Genomic DNA, 18772 nt, shown 5'->3' with positions numbered 1-18772 from the left:
ACAGACAGGGAAGTACTGGGGAGAGTCCAGCGGAGGGCTGCGAGGATGATGAGGGGCCTGGAGCATCTCTGGTGTGAGGAAAGGCTGAGAGAGCTGGGGCTGGTTAGCCTGGAGAAGAGAAGCCTGAGAGGGGATCTGATCAACACTTATCAATATCTACAGGGTGGGTGTCAAGAGGAAGGGGCCAGACTCTTCTCAGTGGTGCCCAGCGACAGGACAAGGGGCAACGGGCACCAACTGGAACACAGGAAGTTCCACCTGAGCATGAGGAAAAACTTCTTCCCTCTGCGGGTGACCGAGCCCTGGGACAGGCTGCCCAGAGAGGTTGTGGAGTCTCCTTCTCTGGAGAGATTCCAAACCCGCCTGGACGCCATCCTGTGCAACCTGCTCTGGGTGACCCTGCTTTGGCAGGGGGTTGGACTAGATGATCTCCAGAGGTCCCTTCCAACCTCTACCAGTCCGTGATTCTGTGATTCAGTGATACTCTAAGATATGGAGCAGCTCTCCCTGCTTCAAGGCCAGAAGGTAAAGGTCTAAGATGGAGTCTGAACACCATAGAAAAATAGGAAGACATAGCTTTTCATCTGTGGAGCATTCCAAGCTGGTGCTTTAATATATTCACAACCCTGTGCTTTTTACAAAATTCAAAGGTGTTTTTATTGTACAAAATTCCACAATCAAAAGTACCAGCCAGTTTCTTACATAACCGCTTTAAAAATAGAATTATACACCTGATTGTAGTGTTTTAATTTTGACATTCACTAGCTGGAAGAAACAGAAATGGAGCAGCAATTTGACTCTGAGTTATTTACCTGGACAGGTTTTGGTTTGACCTCTATTTCCTTTATGTGCCTTAATATACAGTTCCTGACATTATGAGAAAACCTGATATAGCTCCTTTTGAAGCCATTGAACCCCGTTAGTAGGTCAGGCTCCCACTTTTGGTGAGCTTTTTTTCACTTCAAAAGGGTGAATTTGCTGTCAGAGTATGGGACATAACATATGTCAGTGTCAGCTTTTAGCAACGCAACAGGTTGGCCATGTTAAACCCATCGCAGAATGAGGATCTACATAACTTTTCTTGCAGTCAGTCCTCTAGACCATAATATCTTTTTAGGGAGACACAGTGGACATGTGATCTGAATAATGTCCTGGGACTGTGTTCCCTGTGTATTGTTTCACACTGGTATCTTTAACACACCTTTTTTGCTCTCTAACCTCCTGTGACCTTTAAAAATAGCCATATTATTTTTTTGCATTGAAATGCAACTGTATGCAGTGAGTTCCCAACAGTTTTCCTCAGAAACATAAACATTTCAGTCCAATGGTAGCTGGTTGAAATTCATTCTCCAAGATTTTTCTTTTAAAAAGCGTTCACCCCAGAGATGAATTTCTTCACATTAAACCCAGTTAAATATGTATTGCACGCGAGGAGCAAATTTCTCCTCTTTGAGTCGAACTGTGGACCTGTGACCTTCTGAGCAGATCTGGGTAACGTATAGTGCAGTTCCTTCACGCCTGAGATTTCTCTTACATCCCCCTTGGGTATTAAGCGCCAAGACTAATTAACCTCATCTACCTCTCGTGTCCTGCTCCAATGGCTGGAGCAACATACTACAAGCAAAGAGAGGTATCCAAAGAGGTTCCTACCACCCAGGTATTTGGTTCCCATGGATAGCTGTGGATTTTCTAAATGGCAGCCATGAGCACAACAGACATGAGCTGTGATTTCCATTTTTAGCTGAATCCTCATTGTTTTGGAACTCATGGGAGATTTGCAACCAACTTCAAGGACTGAAAGATTGTATATTGGCCCGCCCTGGCATCAGCTTGTATGATTTAAGAAGGGTAAGGAGCTGTTATTTCTAACCAGTTAGGAAAAAGCCAAGCTCATAGCTCAAAGCAAAATATCTCATGGAGGCACATAACTTTGAGAAGGGCTTTCCTACTCAGCTGATGTCATCAACGACTGTCATAAAAAAGTGAGTCAGCTACAATGCTCAATTTGCATGAAGTCTTTCTGTGAAGGTGACATCACAAAGTATCTCTGAGCAGAGTGAAAAGTCTCAAGACCTTAGAGGGCTTTTTCTTTTGGTCTGGTTTAAATTACACATCCCTCAAAACAACAGCAGGGCTTTACAGTGGCCTCTTCTACTACTGTATAAACTTTTTAAGCAGATCTGCTTGTGAATGAAGCAAGTGCAAAACACGGCAAATTCTCCTTTCAGTCCCTGCAACACAGGTGCAGCTGAGGGACACTTTCAAACTGTCCTAAAATCCACAGTTAAAAATCAAAGATGAGAATTTTACCCTTCTTTTCTACACACCGGCAGTGTAGCACCTGATTTCTTCGGTTTTCAAGGCATTTTGTGTTCCTATGCTTTAAACTGATGACTAAAGTTTTGCCTGCGGAAGCAAAAAAACAAACCCACGCCAATGATGATCACAGATAAAACCAACACAAATGTTAATATAATAAGGAAATTGATTTTCTTCAGATCCTCTTTTTCACAGTCTTCTGGTCTAATATTCCCGATGTGCATTTCTTCCTGGTACCCGAAGTTCTGAGTGTACTGGCATGTTAAGTGCTCCACATTGGGGATCTGGACATTTTTGTTCTGGATCATTGATGAAAGCCAGATGTTTCCACAGCAGTTGAGTGGGTTCCCAGTGAGATACAAGTTTTTAAGGGAATTTTCTAACGCTAAAATATTGCTGTTCTGTAATGTACTAAACCTATTGTTCCGTAGGTCCAGAACTTCCAATGGAGAGTCACTACCCCACTTAGGCAGCCAGTTCAGCTGATTTTCAGAGAGGTTTAAATGTTTAAGGTGACTAAAACAAGGCAAGTCAATATTTAAATCTATGAGGCTATTGCCATGTAAATACAAATATTCCAGAGACTTTTCCAGTCCTGATAATGCTTTAACTTCTATTTTCAGTCCCAGGTTCATGGAGAGATCCAAGACAATCAGAGATGTCTTGTAAAAAGTGTATGCTGGTAGGACGTTCAGCATGTTGTCGGCTAGGTACAAGTACTGAAGAGTAGGAGAATCAACAAATGATACGCAACCACTTTCCTCTCCAGCAAGTCTTTGCTTAGCTAATCCTGAGTACATGCTGCAAAGGCTGATATTATTGCTCTGTAGATTGAGCAGTCTGAGGCTAGGAAGACTTGAGAAGATATTAAATTGCAGGGTCTGAAGATGGTTGTTTTGAATATAGAGCTCCTTCAAATTTGACAACGTGCCAGCATCTAGGAGAAGGTTCTGCAAAGCATTGTAGCTCAAGTCAAGGACAGTTAGGGAGATCAATGCACTGTCATAAGTTACTGCAAATGCCTGAAGACAGTTTTTACTGAGATTAAGGGTGTGAAGGGACAACATTGATTCAAAGAACTCATCCGGTATGGATTTGATTTCGTTATAACTTAAGTCTAAATATACAAGGTGGGATAAATAAAGAGAACTTTTGTTTCTACTTTGCTTCTGATCAAGAAGATGAAAAGAAGCATCTAGCCATTCGTTTTCCATATAGTCCATTTTATTATGAGGGGATTCAGCAGAGAGCTGGATTAAATTCTTTGATAAATTCAGAGTTACCAGCTTATTTACCTGGGGGAAGACTGGGAAGTGAAGCAGTTTGTTTTCACTCAGATCCAAACATCTTAAGCTATATTCATCATCTGACTTTGTGGTGTGGAAGGTCTCAATGCTATTCCTGCTAAGGTCAAGTATCTCCAGCTGCCTGAGGTTGAAATCAGAGATGCAAGTAATTGAATTCATGGAGAGATTGAGTTTGGAAAGGTTCACTAGCATCTCAAAAGCACCTTCTTCTATTTCCATGATGATATTACTCTGAAGATCTATCTCCACAAGATTGGGAGATCCCTGAAACATCTTGTGGGATATAAATATAATACTGTTGTCTGCCAAGGAAAGATACCGCAGTGCTGGAGCTTGTTTAATGAAAAACTCAGCCATCCCATTGTAGAGACTGTTGTGGGACAAGTCCAGTATTTCCACCTTGGGTAAAAGTCCGATGCCTTCTGTCCCATTCTGAGCAAGCTCATATAAGTGGTTGTTGGCTAAATTTATTTCCAGCAAACTTGTCATGTGTGCAAAGACTCCAGGCGTGATGAAGCTTATCTGGTTAGAGCTTAAATCCAGGCACTGGAGTGAAGTGTAAAAAGATAACGGCATTTCAGGGATGCTTTGAATCAGATTTCCAGACAGATCTATTTTGTTTACATTTGGATGCAGCTCATGAGGGACTTGGTGAAGTTCTCTGCTGTGGCAAAATGCCTGTGAGTTTGCCTGCCAGAAAAAGAGAGAAAAGGGGTTGTCACGTGACAAATGGAAAACATCTTTGCGTGAAATATAAAGAAAATAACATTCAGCATCCAGGCAGATCCTTCTTCTGAAACACTTATCACATTATTTTCTCTGAGTATTCAGACAGCAAGAACAGTCTTACTGCTTCTTTGCATCTAACAGCACTCACTTCATTTTAAAGACATTTCTGACTTACAACAGTAGAGATTTTTATCTGCATGTGATACCTACTAAATGTTGTCCTTTTTGTATCTTTCTCCTAGTCTCAATTTAATAGTCCCAAGTGAAGGAGTTTTGCCCTCTTTCCATTGCAATCAAGCATTGTTTCCTCACTTTTGTTCTGATGTTTAATTTTCTCAGCTTTCTCACTATATTAGGTTCTGCAAACTCTACTTGCAACACTAAGTAGTTCTTAGAAGAGCTCCACTCTGGTGGTAGCATAGGTCCCAAAGCAAGGAGGTGGAGTAATGCATGAGGATCCTATGGCACAAAACCCATCTCTCTCCTTCTTAGTCACACCCTCAGATATTTGATCGTGTCTTCCTTTAGCCATGGCTTAGTTAAGCAATGCATCTTTAATGAAATGGGTCGTTCAACTACTGAAACATTTCTGATGCAAACCTCCAAACTCCTCCTGCTTTTACCATCCATATTTATGCTTTTCTTAAAGCAGCAGTTCCCTTCTTCTTGTTTGGGGAGCCTGCCTTATGAAACCACCCACACAAGGCACCCGTCATACAACATGGAAAAGAAAAAGTATTTAAAGACAGTTTTCAAAAGGAAAAAAACTGTGATGTGCAGTGACGGTCATGTCTTTTCAGTCCAATTCTCAGCAGCAGGGTAGAGAAAAATACCAAGTGTCAAAGTCAAATTAATCTTCTAAATGCATGTCTGTTTAATTGCAGCTGGGACTGAATCTGTTCAGAGCAAAATTTGGAGTATGTGTTCATAAGAAACATTGGAAACATGAAAATCCTTGCATAAACGTCAAGCTGTATTTTGTTATTAAGGAGAACATACAGCAGCGGGAGGAAGTGGAATGCGAAAGGCTTAGGCAGCATTTAATTTACTGGAGTAAAACTCTTGTTATGAGTGTATTTGGGTGACTGGGTCATGTACTGTTTGTAGAAAGATCAGAAAGGAAAGAAAGAAAAAAAAAATCTGTTGAATCTTAACTTCTGTGGAGAAGCAGAATCCAGATTCCATGACGCAAAGCTTTTCAGACATTAAAGAAACATTAAAAGTAAAAAAATCTTTAAAAAACACCATCTGTTGCATGTGAACTTTTAGGTGAATGAAGTGGCAGGTCTGTTTAGGAGAAGTGGGGCAATAGTCAGCATTTTGTGAATCTCTTCTGCATCATGTGAGTTTTGGAGACCACACAAAAATGTGCCAGAGAAGTGTAACTGCTCATCCAGACTCTAGATATACACAGGCTGCTCCGCAGTCCTTCCCATAACACATCTTTCTCAAAGATCCCAAGTAAATGGCCTATTAAAACATGAATCCCCTCCTTTATTCCCTCTAACTCACTCAAATTTCCCCCAGCTAAACAAAGAAAGGAGAAGGGAATTTTCTGGCTTCTTCCTGACATTATTTCTTTCCTGCAAAGCCACTGTAGAATTTCTTATTTCGAGCTAAAATGCGCACAGAGTTGGACTTAGCTCCGAGGCCCACATAACAGAGCAGGAAGTTTCTTCTTCTTTGTTTTGTGGAAGAGGGAGAAGCCAGAAGGATGCAAAAATCCAGACTGAAAAAGCAGCAGCCGCTTTACAGCCTAAGGCAGGTGCCAGGTTTCTTCCCACACTTTGCGCCAGACCTCAACAAGTGTTGAGCACCCTCCACTCCCTCTGGGCACCCAGCATCTCAGCAAAGTCCTGATCCAACTCCCATCGACGCCAGCCGGCTGGTTTTCACTGAAGTCGATGGGGGAGAGGTCAGTCCCAGTTCACCATGTATTTTGCAGGATTGGGCCTTTAATCTGCAACCACTGAACCCTCCCTGTGATAAAAGGGACTGATAAAATCTATACCTCCCACTGTCTGCCATTTGTTCCTATAACATTTCCCCTCCCATTTTTTTAAAACTTTCATTCCTTTTCACTGACTATTTTGATCCTCACTGAATTTCTTATCTAGTCTGTTCTGCACCATCTTTTCTCCCCCGAGGCTCAAACTGCATGAATTTCATTCTCATCAGCACTAGGAAGAAAAGACGAAGCACGTCTCAGTGGGATGGAGCAAACAGCATCTGTTTTGCATGTATCTCCCCTCATCCCACCCCATAGCCCAATGGGTTTGCAGCCTGAGGCTGGAAAAGAGGTTTTTGCCAGTCTCATGTTCTGACTTTATCATCTCTGCCAGTGCTGCCACCGGTTTGTTCAAGGTCCGTTGGTAAGAAATACTGCAGGGTGGGGAGCACTTGGTCTCTTCAGTGCCTGTTGCCATTCAGGTGCTGGTGAAAAAAATGAACCAACAGGTCAAAAGTTGAGCATCGTTTGGATTCTGAATCCAGTTCTTCACTGCTCAGCACTGGGTGGAAGTTGTCACCCACCTTAGTAAGAGCCCTACGAACACAGCAGCTGGATCCAAGCCTTGTGTTCTCCTGTATCAACTCATGAGCATTTGAACCAAAGAGTTTGGGCTGGATCCACTTGGCACTGACTTGCATGGCGTCCATGCCCATTCTCTGGAAGAGCTGTCCGGGCGGAGGCTCAGCTGTGCAACCAAACCTTAGCAGTGTGCCCAGGTACCACATATCTGCTGACCTATGATTGATAACCAGTTATGCACATGTTTTTGCCTCAATGCAAGGCAAGACACAATCTGCTAAAACCCCTTCCCTTCTATAAATTATTTGAAAGCTCCCCCTTTGCCTGTTAATGCAAATTAGCAGAAAAATCTTTCTTTGGGAGGTAAAACTAGTTGAAGCCCCTCACCTTGGAAGGCAATGAGAGTTAGGAAGAACCTCCTGACATTTAAGCTGTGCCCTGTTGTCTCGCAAACAGGTGGATGTGCAGTAACTTGTATAATCAGTGCAGCTCACTCCCATGTCAGGGGTCTGGTAGGAACTGTTTACTTCCTAAAACCTCTTTTACAAGACTTTGATTAAACGACAGGAGCACTGGCAGCGAGTCAGAGAGGGGCACAGGTTTCTGACTCATGCCTCTTCCACGAGATCTGGGATGAAAGTTTCCATTTCTGAGCCTTTGCTACTCTAAAGGTGTCGCCACAGGGAAAATAACATGTAAAACAGTGAGGCTGTGATGAAAAATAATCATGTGAGGTAAGCAGGACTCTCAATGGACCCATCAGCTAATCCAGTAGCTCCCTCTTTCTTCAAGCTGTGTTTGGATTTACACCCACCTCCTTCCATCGGACCAAATGCCCAGCGAAGGAAGACGATCAACATCGACATTAGCGATGCAAGCTGTTAATTTATACCAGATGAGCATTCCAGCCCCTGACTGCAGCGTGTTTGCTGTCAGGGCTGAATTTATCAGAGCTTTGTTGTGTAGAGCTTTGGGTTGTTGGCTTGATGAAAGCAGTTTACAGCAGAGTGGTGGAAACAAGCATGTGTTTACTGCTCAGCAATCAGCCTGATCTGTGACCCATCAAGAAACAGGATGGGGCAAATCTGCTTGGACTATTGCGTGTTTCGCACAGCCTTCATGTGAATGTGATACATGGGACCCAAGCTGCCGTGTTTACAGTGGCTTCATCAGTCTTCCCCCTCCAGCCAACGAACTGAGCCACCCAGTCACCTTCCCAAGATCTTTTTATATATATTAGTTCTTAATTTCTCTGGAATTCAGGAAGTGCAGCAATACGGCAGGGTGGGCAGGAATGGAATGAGTCCCATAAGGGAGATGTGTACAGCTAGCAAATTAGTTTTTTCCCTATTTTGGAAATTCTTGAGGATTTGTGCTGAACAGCTTCAACGTTTTTTTTTTTAAAAAAAAAGATAAGTATTTTTAAATGGCCTGTTACAGTCAGAAGCACTTGGATAGGGAAAGGAGCAAGTTCAGCTATGAACAACATTTATAATATAGTACCAGGTGCTTGCAAAAATTCAAGAAGCAAATTTTTTACAGGAATGAGAGGCTTTGACACTTTTTTAACCTCCAGCAGCAGTCAGGTACAACTGCCCTGGCAGCAATGCTGCGTCAGGGCAGAGGAGGTCAGTCTCCCTGTTACTACAAAAGGGCTGGTATAGATGTATTTCACAGAAGATGCTTTATCTAAAGCACAAAGAACTCAGGCCTGATATCAAGGAGTTGATTTTAGGTCTAAGTTCTTTCACTGCGTCCGCCACAGAACTCCTGTACAGTCTTGGGCAAATCAGGTCAAATTTCTTTTAACCAGGTCCTCCTTAGAAAAAAAATGAGATAATGACTGTTCTTTCCTCCCCCCCTCCCCTTTTATGTGCTGTCAGACATAGCCTGAGAACAGCCTGCTGAGCATCCACTAACCCAGCAAACCCACCTCTGCCATCACGAGAGCCTGGTCCTGGGGGGGGTCCCTTCTCAGAGACTATTTGTGCAGTGCCCGTAACAAGGGCGTCCCAACCTCATCCAGGATCCCAAGGAGCCCGAGTAGGGACACAGCCTTACCATTTCACAGGATATCCCCTCTGTGGGCTGATAGTTAGAGGTCCCTCTGTTCACCACTGCCAGGAAGAAGACGATGTACAGTTTCATGGTTCTGCTGGAAAAAGTAATTATGGTTAGATTTCAAATGTGACATGGCGGTCGACGCATGTGCAAGCTGGCACCAGGTCATCGTCTAACATGGAGAAGCACACATGTGGTGCAGTAAATTAACCCATCTCTAAACCTACAGCACTTATGACCTACCCATGTACCTTTGCATCCCTTTGAGCCTGGTGGGAAAATGAGAGATTTATATGAGGACTTGAAAGGAAGATCCGAGGCACTTCATGGGATTGCCCTGGTGTGATCTCAGCTGCTACCTAGATGATACCCAGGCCACCCCATCAAGTCCACATGCTCAAGCTGGGCAGTGTGTCTGGCATCATGGAAACAGACAACCACTGAGTTTCGTTCACTCTCCCCATAGAGGTGGCTCAGGTACTTTTAACTGGGCTGGAGTTTTGGGGTGCCAAGTCCTGAGCAAAGCGAACGGGTGCCACTCAGAAAGAACAAGTGCTGGGAACAGTTTCCATTTCCATCCATCACAGTTTCCACTCCAGAATGTCAAAGAGCTTTTACACACTCATCCAGATTTGTTGAGTTAATATAAACAGCTTAAAGAATGGACCGAGAACTTTTTGTCCAAATCTTAGTTTTCCATTTTATACATTCCAGGTATGGGCAAGCTTTTAAACACATTTGAAAGCAAATGCCTTACAAAGAGACAGATATGAAATGGAATGGATTTGTGTGAAACGAAGGATTCATCAGAGTTTAACTGTTTGGAAAGCACTCCAGAACAGAGCACAGAAATAAGTGCAAAAGGAGCAAACAACACTGGGAGACTTGTCACTGGGCAATGGCAGAAAAATGCAAACAAGGCCAAGGGAAAGCATTCATCCTTCAAACGGCATGTTTCTAGATGGACACTAATGAGATCTCTGGCTGTGGTCACCACTGACATGAGATCCAGATATCACTTCTTTATAGCAGCCTCTGTTGCAAACATGCCGAATGTGTATTTGTATGGCTCCTTGCAGGCAGATCTGAGCTGGTCCTGCCCCCATCCAGAGCCAGTGAGACACACGCCAGCTCCCAGCTGGAAGCCACACAGCAGTGCTTAGCTAGCATTGCTCTTAAGTCTTTCCCAGAGCAAGCCTGTATCTGGCAAGCTCCAAATGCATGCCAATCCCGTGCACACGTGCTGCCAAAACCCGACATCAACGTACTGTTACTCTGCAGCTTCCACCCACAGAGCATCAGGAGGCTGGAAACAAAAGAGATGGGATCATTCCCAGCTGGTGGACATCCCTCTGCTTAGTCACTGTTTGAAGGACGCAGCTGATGGCCACGCTTCCATGCTGCAATGGCAATTGCTGAACAGCAGTGCCAACAGGTTCACTATGCGAACCTGCCCATCCCTCCACTTCCCAACCAGAGAAGAGAGTTGTGTGCTAGGAAGAGAGAAACTGAGGAGGTGTAGACCACAGCTACTCTATTTTCAGATTGCACATTCCTTCCAGTTCAGGGGAACAACTAGTGACAGATGATAATCTGGAGCCCCAAGGTGAAAGAACTTGGAGTTTGTCTTTAGGGCTCAGCAGCAGGATCAGAAGTCTGTTCCCCACCTCTAAAATGAGACCAAGGATGTTCATTCTCGGCCCTTGTAATTATTGTTTGCAAAATACGCTGAAAACATCTTATGGAAGGAGGAATTGCTGATACCACCATCTAGAATGTCTCTGCTGTTCCCCGTCTGTTCCTCATTCCCCAGGCTTAGAGGAGTGGGTCCCTCCCCTAAGGAGGAGAAAATGAGTTTTGTCATTTGGGTATTAGCTTGTGGGAACTGAGAGAACAGACAAACATATTGATGATTACAAGGCTTTACTCAGAGCCCTCAAATGGAAATTGTTTCCATTTAAATCCAATGAATTAAGCTGAGGAAATCTCCATGGATATTACTCACAACAAGGCACCACCCTGACGGACACTGTGCATCCCATGCGGGCTGCAATGCCTTTTCTTGTCACACTGCGAGTGCAAAGAATGGTCTTCTTAAATAATAAACCTGACACAATCCAGGGTCTTAACATGCTTTGAAACTTCCTAAGTTATAAGTTTATAAAACATCTAGGAAATTGATGTATTTGAACACAAAAAAATGATTTAATGGCTTGCTGTGTAAGACAGATCCGTAGTAAGCAAGGATGCTGCCCCTCAAGGTGCTTCTAAGGTGTCTGTCACACCCCGGAGCACTAGGATGTGGTAGTCTCTTCCAATATGAGACCACACAGACTCCATCCAGAGGAGTGTAAGCCACTCCTTGTAGTACAACACAACCTCCTTGCTTATGGAGATTCCCTTCCCAAGGTGGTTTTCAGTTCAGCTGTCCAGCTGAGGAGCTTTTCCCTGCCTAGCTTTTCTCCGGACAACCTTTAGAGCCTCCTTAGCAACACCTAGAGTGACACAGCACTGCATTCCCCCTCCTCTCTGCCCTCTGGGCAGGTCTCAGATGCCCACCACCCTCCCCCAGTGCAGAGCTCAGGGCTCACAGGACCCCCATTGCCCTGGTGTCAGAGAGCATCACCACTAAATCCTGCCTGCTGGCACTGGCACTGATGTCTCTAACCACAGCTTACAAAAACAGTCTGGGAGCAGCAGTAGCAGCAACTTGACCTAAAGGAGCTTTTATTGCTCCGAGGCTTTCCCAGAGTTGAAGCAACTTCGAGCTTGGTGCCAGTTTGCTCCCACTGGCAGCTGTGATAAAAATCCCAGCATACCTCAGAGCAGGACTGAGCTCTGAACCACAGTCAGTGTCACAGCTTTCCATCATGATACTTCAAAATTACCTATCCCCATCCACGGCTGAAAAAATACAAGTGATTTCAGTGAGCAACGCCCACAAGGAATCTTGTTAAGTGGGTCAAATAATTTAGCATCTAGAAAAAGCCCAAACCACGTCAGCATGTCCACTTAACAGATGGGAGGGCAAAGGCAGAGAAGAACAGTGATTTGTCCCCAGACACATTTGAAACCATGGAAGAACCAGGGTTTAATCCCAGTTTGCTCACTTCCCACTAGAACAATGTTTGCTTCCATCTCTATTACAATATTAACCCTGAAACCACTTCGTAGATGCTGCTGTTACTTAGCTAACAACAGCAGCACCTTCCAAATTTCCCCCAAAGGTAATTTTTGTTACTCCTTAGACAATTAACAGATACGTTCTCCTGTGCCAGAAAGGTTAAGTACAAGAGAATACACAAAACACAAACCAAACTCCCCAGGGTCTGATCCTTTTTCACACAAGAGTCTTTGCTGCCGTGTCACAGCCTTCAGAGTTAAAAAGAGTGAATATTCCACATTTACCTTGTTTCAAGGGTTTCTCGCATCCCCAAACACTGCTTATCATGTCTTTAAAAAGCATATCCAGCTCTTCAAAACCGGCTCAGTCCTGGTACCGATGAAATTGTTCTTCATCTTCACATTCACCCATTCAGGATGCCAAGGGGCTCGCTCGTAACTTCATAACAGAGGCATTTTCAGGGAAATAACCTTATTTGGGACAGTGTCTGCTTTAAATTATGTTGCTTGTCTTCCTCCGGACTCCTCTCCGGTCTCTTGCTGGGTCCCAGCCACCGCTGTGCTCTGGACAGAGTCAGCTACTGTACGACATCCTGAAGCCCTCGCTCGGGGCAGGCGTTGAGAAACAAGGGGGATTTTTGCCAGAAAAACTGTCAGGATCGGGCCACGGGTTTGCTCAGGGGAATAAGTGACTTATCATCGCCGATGCCATTGTTTAGCTGCATGCGTGGTGCAAGGCGGGTGTGTTTACTTTAGGGTTTTGTGTCCGCGAATTACATTCCTGGAGGGTTGCAGCCTCCTACCCCTGCACCTAAATCACTCTCTGCATTGTTAGAGCTTGAAGATTAAAGGTTTCAAATTCATGGCTGATAAATATAAAGCTCAGAATCTTGAAACCTGTCCTGGAAGAAATAAGTCTTTCTCTTTGCAGTGGTCCCACTAATCAGAGCGTGATAGCAGTCTGCTGGCAGGACGGGGGTTCAGTGTCGGCTGCAACGCACCTGACTTGAAGGGTTTTCATGGCACAAAGCAGCAATTAGGGACTTTGATAAAGGTGGAGGGGTTCGAACATGCGGGTGAGCTGCTGAATTTTTGGCAGCGAGTACATAGTGCTGAATCTACGGGACCTGCTGGGAGAAATTCCCATTGCAAAAGGGGTGCTTTTGTCATGCAGAAGATGATTTCAGATTGCCTTGAGTTCAGCTTTTTATTTATTATTTTGTGCTGCCCTCTAGGGCTGGAGCAGCTGTTTTCCTCACTTCCTTTCGCTAATTAAGTCCTGTTTCTGGAAAACCCACCTTTACGTAGATTTCCCTGTCGCTTTCTCCCAACCTCATAAGCCCAAACTATTGCAATGCACTTTTCCCATGGTTGAAATGATACGCCAAAGAGCTGGGCTCTTAGCATCTCATTTGCTTTGCAGCGCACCCTGAAACGAGAGGCATTACTGCTATGAAGAGGCAGCAGTAAGCGTGTGGGCAGGAGAGGGAATGATTTAGGTGCAATGGATAGAAAAATCCGTGTTTAGCTTTCAGGAGAACAGTCTGCCAGCGAGATTATCACAACCCTGGAGAGGTTCCCCTCTCATCAGACTAGTTTTGATCACCTTCCCCCAAGCGTGTAGTGTCTTGAGCTTCCCTTGGTCAGAGCTGGCTGCAGTGCTGTTTTACACTTGATCCCTTTGGCACGCTCTCTAGAGTCAGCACCTCCATCTGCAATCCCCTTGGGGTAAGCAGGAAACTCAGGTTGAAGCTGGGGACCACCGTGGTGTCCAAAGGTTTAAATGCCTTTTGGGTGCTTTGGGTTTAAGTTTGCCTCGTCAGCAGCATGCAATAGCACTTGTAATGCACAGACACTTTCACAAGGAAAATCTCAAATATTTGAGGTCTTCAAGAAAAGAAAAATATTATTTTTTTTTTTTAATAGGATATTTTGATTTGATTTGGAGATGGAATACAAATATCATGCCTGTAAGGAAGAGCAGTGAGTGCCCTGGATGACTGCAGCTTCACATTTTCCTGCACCTGGATGTTCAGAACACTTTGGGAAGTCTGGATTTGCAAGGGTAAAAATAGAAGGGGTTTTTTTGTTGGTGGTGCTTTTTTAAAAAGCCAGCTCTGTTCCTCAAGCTGTTTTACCGGGTGGCCAAGCAGCTGTGCCAGCTGAACTGTGAAGAAGAGCCTGGACAGAAACAAATGCCAAAGCAGGAGGGAAGGGCACGCACTGATTCTGCTGCTCAGGACTTTGCTTCATTAAAACCACAGCCTTAGAGGACACCAGCCGTGCTGGGAAAGATCAGCGCTGTCCTTACTGTCTTTGCTCTTTCCTAAAGGGGATCTGACAGCAAATAGTTTCAAAGACCCTGAAGCTTTTGGCTGACTTCCCATTTTCAATATTTTTGTGCTTTGGGCTACCCAGCAGTTTACACCTTAAAGTGTTGCTGAAACATTAGCATGGTATGTGCTTGGTAGCCACGTCTGCAGAGCAAGGGTCGCCTCCATCAGACAGATTGGGTCACCTCCATCGGGCAGATTGGAGAATCAAACTCTTGTGCCCACCTGCACAAAATAGCAAGGTCTATGCCATCCCACCGATGCCAAAGAATTTGCACCTGTGACTCTGAAATCAGACCCTTCCTGTGGTCTCTTCCGCAATCGCTGCCCACTCGGTTTCTGCCAACATCAGCTGGACTTCACCCCACACCACCCAAAGCCGGGGGCACCACGTCAGACCTCTCCTTTCCTCTAAACCCTCTTCCCAGCATTGCCCAGAGCGAGGAGGAAAAGCAAATCCCAGTCGCTGGCTCTCACGAGCCGGTTTGTAATCTGCTGCAGGTTCCCAAGGGTTTCAGATAAACAAGAATATGTCTTGACGATTATGTGTCTTGAACCTCCAGACCTTTTGGAGTCTGTCCATCCGTAACGCTGCTGCTTTCTAAGGCACTGCTTTTGGGTTGAGTCCTGTGCCGAGCCGTATGAATCAAACTCTCCAGAGAAGTAAACAAAACAAGCTCCCGCCTTAGAAAGTGGGTCTGAACTGCAAGGGCAGGAGTGGGACAAGTCTTGGTCCCTTTCGACTGGAATAGCTCCCTGGTGATTCATCCCACCAGGGAGCTGGCTGGAGACAACATTAATATTAACCCTATTAAAAAATAAATAGCCCATGCCATCCTCAGCCACAGCCTTTGAGAAGGAGGCACAGCTCCAGCTCCTGAGACCCTACAACATCTCCAGGAGCTGCTTCTCCTGGTTTGGTTTGCTTGTGCCACCTGCACTATGCTTGGTCTCTCGTGGGCAGACGCAGACTCCTGCCTCTCCAGTGTCAAGTCCACACATCAAAATAAGGACTCCTACAACTCCTGCAATCCCAGCATGGATTTCTCCTGTCTTTTGAAGCTGCTGCCCTCCTTCCTTCTCTCTCTGTCCTCTCTCCACGTGTACCTCTATCAGGTGTTCAACCAACAGCATTTCCCCACCAAAAATTAATGTTTCCAATTAATTGGACACAGAGGGTTTAGCCACTTCCCCTATTTTATTCGCCTTTTTTTCTGGTCCTCTCTCCAGGAGAGAAAATGTAAATGAATGAGAATGGCATGAAACCCACCAGCCTGGAGACTTTTGAGAGCAAGGGGCTGGGCAAAGGAACAGCAGCAGATGGGAAAACAAAAACACTTCCATCAACAAAAAGTGACATGTACTGGCATTTGCAGCTTAACTATCTGAACACGAAATACTCTCCCTGCAGAACAAAATTCCTGGAGAAACTCAAGTTCAGGAACCAAACCAGATTTTTTTTTTCTCACCAGCTTTAATCTAAGTGCAGCAAAAAGAGAGAAAAATCGTCTTTTAATTCAGCACTTTTTCTTTAACTGACAGTGGAGTCAGTGTTTGAGAAAAGGTGTACTCAATTTATATGATCCAACAGGAGATAAAATGAAGTGAGGAAAATTATTTCTGATAGATTTGACTTGTCTGATACTGATACCCCCCTGGAATCCATCCATCATTGTATTAGTAAAAGGCCAAGCACTGATACAGTCACTAAGCTGAAACGTCTGCTTTAAAAAGAGATGACTGACTGTGAATTTTTGTTTCTGAAAACTAAAGGATTTCAGCATTTGAGAGTAATAAGATGATTTTAAAGTTTAAATGATTACACTTTAGTAAAAAAACCAAATTTCCACTGTTGTGGAAAGCCAAAGTTTGGCTTCTATTTAAGTGAAACATATTTGCACTTTTATCAAAAATACAAGTGTTTGGCTTTAGAAAACTATCTGTGACTTTTATATAAACTAAGCTTTTCTAAAACTTTACTATTTCCAAATATTGCCTAAACATTAATTCCTCATGATTACAGTCCAGACGCAGCAGAACACTGTCAGTAAGTCGTCGTTCACCCAAGGTGACATTCAAGCTGTCAGGATCTTAAGGGTAGAAAAATAACCCTACCATCTCACACCTCGTGCTCCGACAGGGAGAGTTCAATGACAGCGCTGACAGCAAGAAGAGCAGACGAGCTAAACAGCATTTTGCCCCTTTTGCCCGGGTACTGAGTGATTTGCCCAAGGCTATATTAGGATTCAGTGTCAGAGAGCTGGGGGAGCAGCATTTAATCAGCGCACGATGCTGCTCTCTGCAGCACTCCTGGTTCAGAGCGCTGTAATGCAGTAACACCATAAATAGAATAAAGTCCTGTGAAGAAAGAAAGAAAGAAAGAAAGAAAGAAAGAAAGAAAGGAAAAAAAAACCCAAAACATCTCCCCATCTTCCATTCCTGTAAACACGGAGAATAATAACAAAGCAGGCATATGACAACCGTGTTGTTATAAACTAACCGGTGCCTCCTTAATATAAAGGATCTAACTCGCTGCAGTGCGAGTCCCTGATGGATTAAATATACAGCTGTGTGGATAGAGCCATCCACACAGTGTGTTTAGTCAGTTCCTCAGCCTATTCATAAACACAGTATATTTTATTTATACAGTACCTTCCTCATCTGTGTTATTTTTAAAGGCTGCAGCTCTAAGTCACCAGAGCCCCCGTCTCTCCCGCAGTCAAAAGCTCAACTTTCCAGCAGGCTCCCGGTTTCGCACGCGTCTCCACGTACCTGCTCTGTGGCTGGAGGAGGAGGAGGAGGTTTCGCCTCTGCTTGCAGCCTTCTGCCTCCCGGACTCTCCCAGCAGCCTTTCCAGCACAAGCCGAGGAAGAGTTTCCTTGGGGAAGTCGTACCTCTGTTGCATGCCAGCTGACTAAAACTCTGCGAGCTCCGAGAGAAGTTTGAAGTCACAGGGAAAAAAAATACTCCCCATAGACTGGTCCTTGAATTCATTCCTTCACAGTCATGAGCTTTTATATATTCCCAGGCTCCCATGAGCACGTGAATACATACCTCCGAAATAGTTTTAAAATGTGCATGTCCTCTGCACTTCTCTTTATTTTCCATTTCGTTCATTCAACCTTGGCTTATTTCCTGCAGTTTCTCAGCTGGTAATTATGCTCCTCTCGTATTGACACATGAAACAGTCTGTGAATACCACAAAAAATCCCCTCTGCAGGCTTCAGGGACACGTGCTTGTCTCTGAAGTTCGCCGTGCCTGTCCCACAGATGTGAGCGTCTGCTTTCAGCAACATGGACCTGCAGGTTCTCGGGGGGCAGCGCTTGCCGGGGCTGGGGTAAAATCACGGGGATGGAGCTGGCTGCAAACCCTAAACTCCAAATCCGTGCAGGATGGGGTGTGTAGGGAAAGGGTATATCGGAGGGAAGTACAGCAATATAGAAAACACATCGCGTTTGGTGTGCCAGCAGCTCAGGTGTGTCTCTGTGGCACAGCAGCGGTATGGCCAAACGCACCCTTGGGGGAAAGGACAAATTAAATTTAATGCTTGAATGAGTAATAAAGTAAATGCTTTCTAAAAACAGCAATGGGATGGATTTTTATTTCTTTTCCTCGGGTGTGAAATTCCCTTTTACTTCAGAAGCATTGCTCCCATGTAAATCGGTGGGAGACCTGCACATTGCCCGTGTTGTCTTCTGCTCAGAAGGGTTCTGATACTTGGGCAGGTGTCCACTGGCTCCACGTGTTAGTTTGCAGTAGTACAAACCTCTGATAGGGTTTTGCCAGCTCTAGAGTGGGTGTCTTAGGACCAAACCAAGTCTTGGCTTCACCAGCCAGGACCTAACCTCCCCAGGGCCACCCCACCGCGGAGCTCCCACAGGCAGTGAGGACCACTGCAAACCTTCCACCTTCCCCAGGTGCATGAAGAGCACCTCCACCAAGTGACCTCCTGCTCAGAGGAGAGGTTTGGCTTCAGCATCGGGTGCTTTACCCCCTTTGCACTGTGATGTACAATGATGGGCAATGATTTTCACCAAAAAAACGGGGTGCTGACTCCCTTCTCCTGGACAAGTCATGTCCTTTTATACAATGTGCCAAGCAGCTTGGTGGATTCTGCTAAACATCTGCTGGCTCCCAGCCTTTGCTGCTCCGCAACAGGTTACTGTTCATTTTCCGTAGCACACCAGCTCCAGTGAGCCAGTTACTTCAGATGTGCAGCATATTGGGAGACTCAAGATGGAAACGTCTACAGATGTGAAAGATGTGGTTCGTTAAATATTGCAGTAAATATATTTTGCACATGTTGTTGTAATAAGTATGTAACAAGGATCATAAATGTAATAGTAACATGTACCTAATGATAAAGAAG

At 44.7% G+C, this 18772-nt stretch overlaps 1 protein-coding gene across 7 annotated transcripts; it reads right to left on the bottom strand.

Moving 5' to 3' along the window:
* Positions 1–578: 578 nt before the first annotated feature.
* LRRC32 (leucine rich repeat containing 32) lies at positions 579–17550 on the bottom strand. 7 transcript variants are annotated; one of them, XM_054826791.1, is made up of 3 exons: positions 17457–17550; positions 8947–9037; positions 579–4316 (listed from the first exon to the last, which is right to left on the bottom strand). In XM_054826791.1, exons 1-3 carry the CDS (start codon positions 17480–17482, stop codon positions 2376–2378), a joined length of 2058 nt encoding a protein of 685 aa, XP_054682766.1. In that variant the 5' UTR covers positions 17483–17550; the 3' UTR covers positions 579–2375. The 7 variants fall into 7 exon arrangements, with proteins under 7 accessions (XP_054682766.1, XP_054682940.1, XP_054683029.1 ...); XM_054826965.1 differs by lacking the exon at positions 17457–17550 and adding an exon at positions 17175–17440 and having other exon boundaries at positions 8947–9040; XM_054827054.1 differs by lacking the exon at positions 17457–17550 and adding an exon at positions 17175–17440.
* Between the last annotated feature and the right edge of the window lie 1222 nt (positions 17551–18772).

Source organism: Grus americana, chromosome 1, assembly GCF_028858705.1.
Source record: "Grus americana isolate bGruAme1 chromosome 1, bGruAme1.mat, whole genome shotgun sequence".
In the NCBI taxonomy this organism is placed as follows: domain Eukaryota; kingdom Metazoa; phylum Chordata; class Aves; order Gruiformes; family Gruidae; genus Grus; species Grus americana.
The sequence above is the reverse complement of the archived record's forward strand: the minus strand, read 5'-3'. Positions and strand labels throughout refer to the sequence as shown.

Bases quoted from the DNA above. Each gene is read 5' to 3' on its own strand.
- LRRC32 (XM_054826791.1), bottom strand. From the start codon at position 17,482: ATGCACATTTTAAAACTATTTCGGAG. The intron at 9,038-17,456 runs GTATGTATTCAC...TTTTTCCAGCAG, and splicing joins ATTTTAAAACTATTTCGGAG to AACCATGAAACTGTACATCG. The intron at 4,317-8,946 runs GTAAGGCTGTGT...TTTTTCTGGCAG, and splicing joins AGGGGATATCCTGTGAAATG to GCAAACTCACAGGCATTTTG.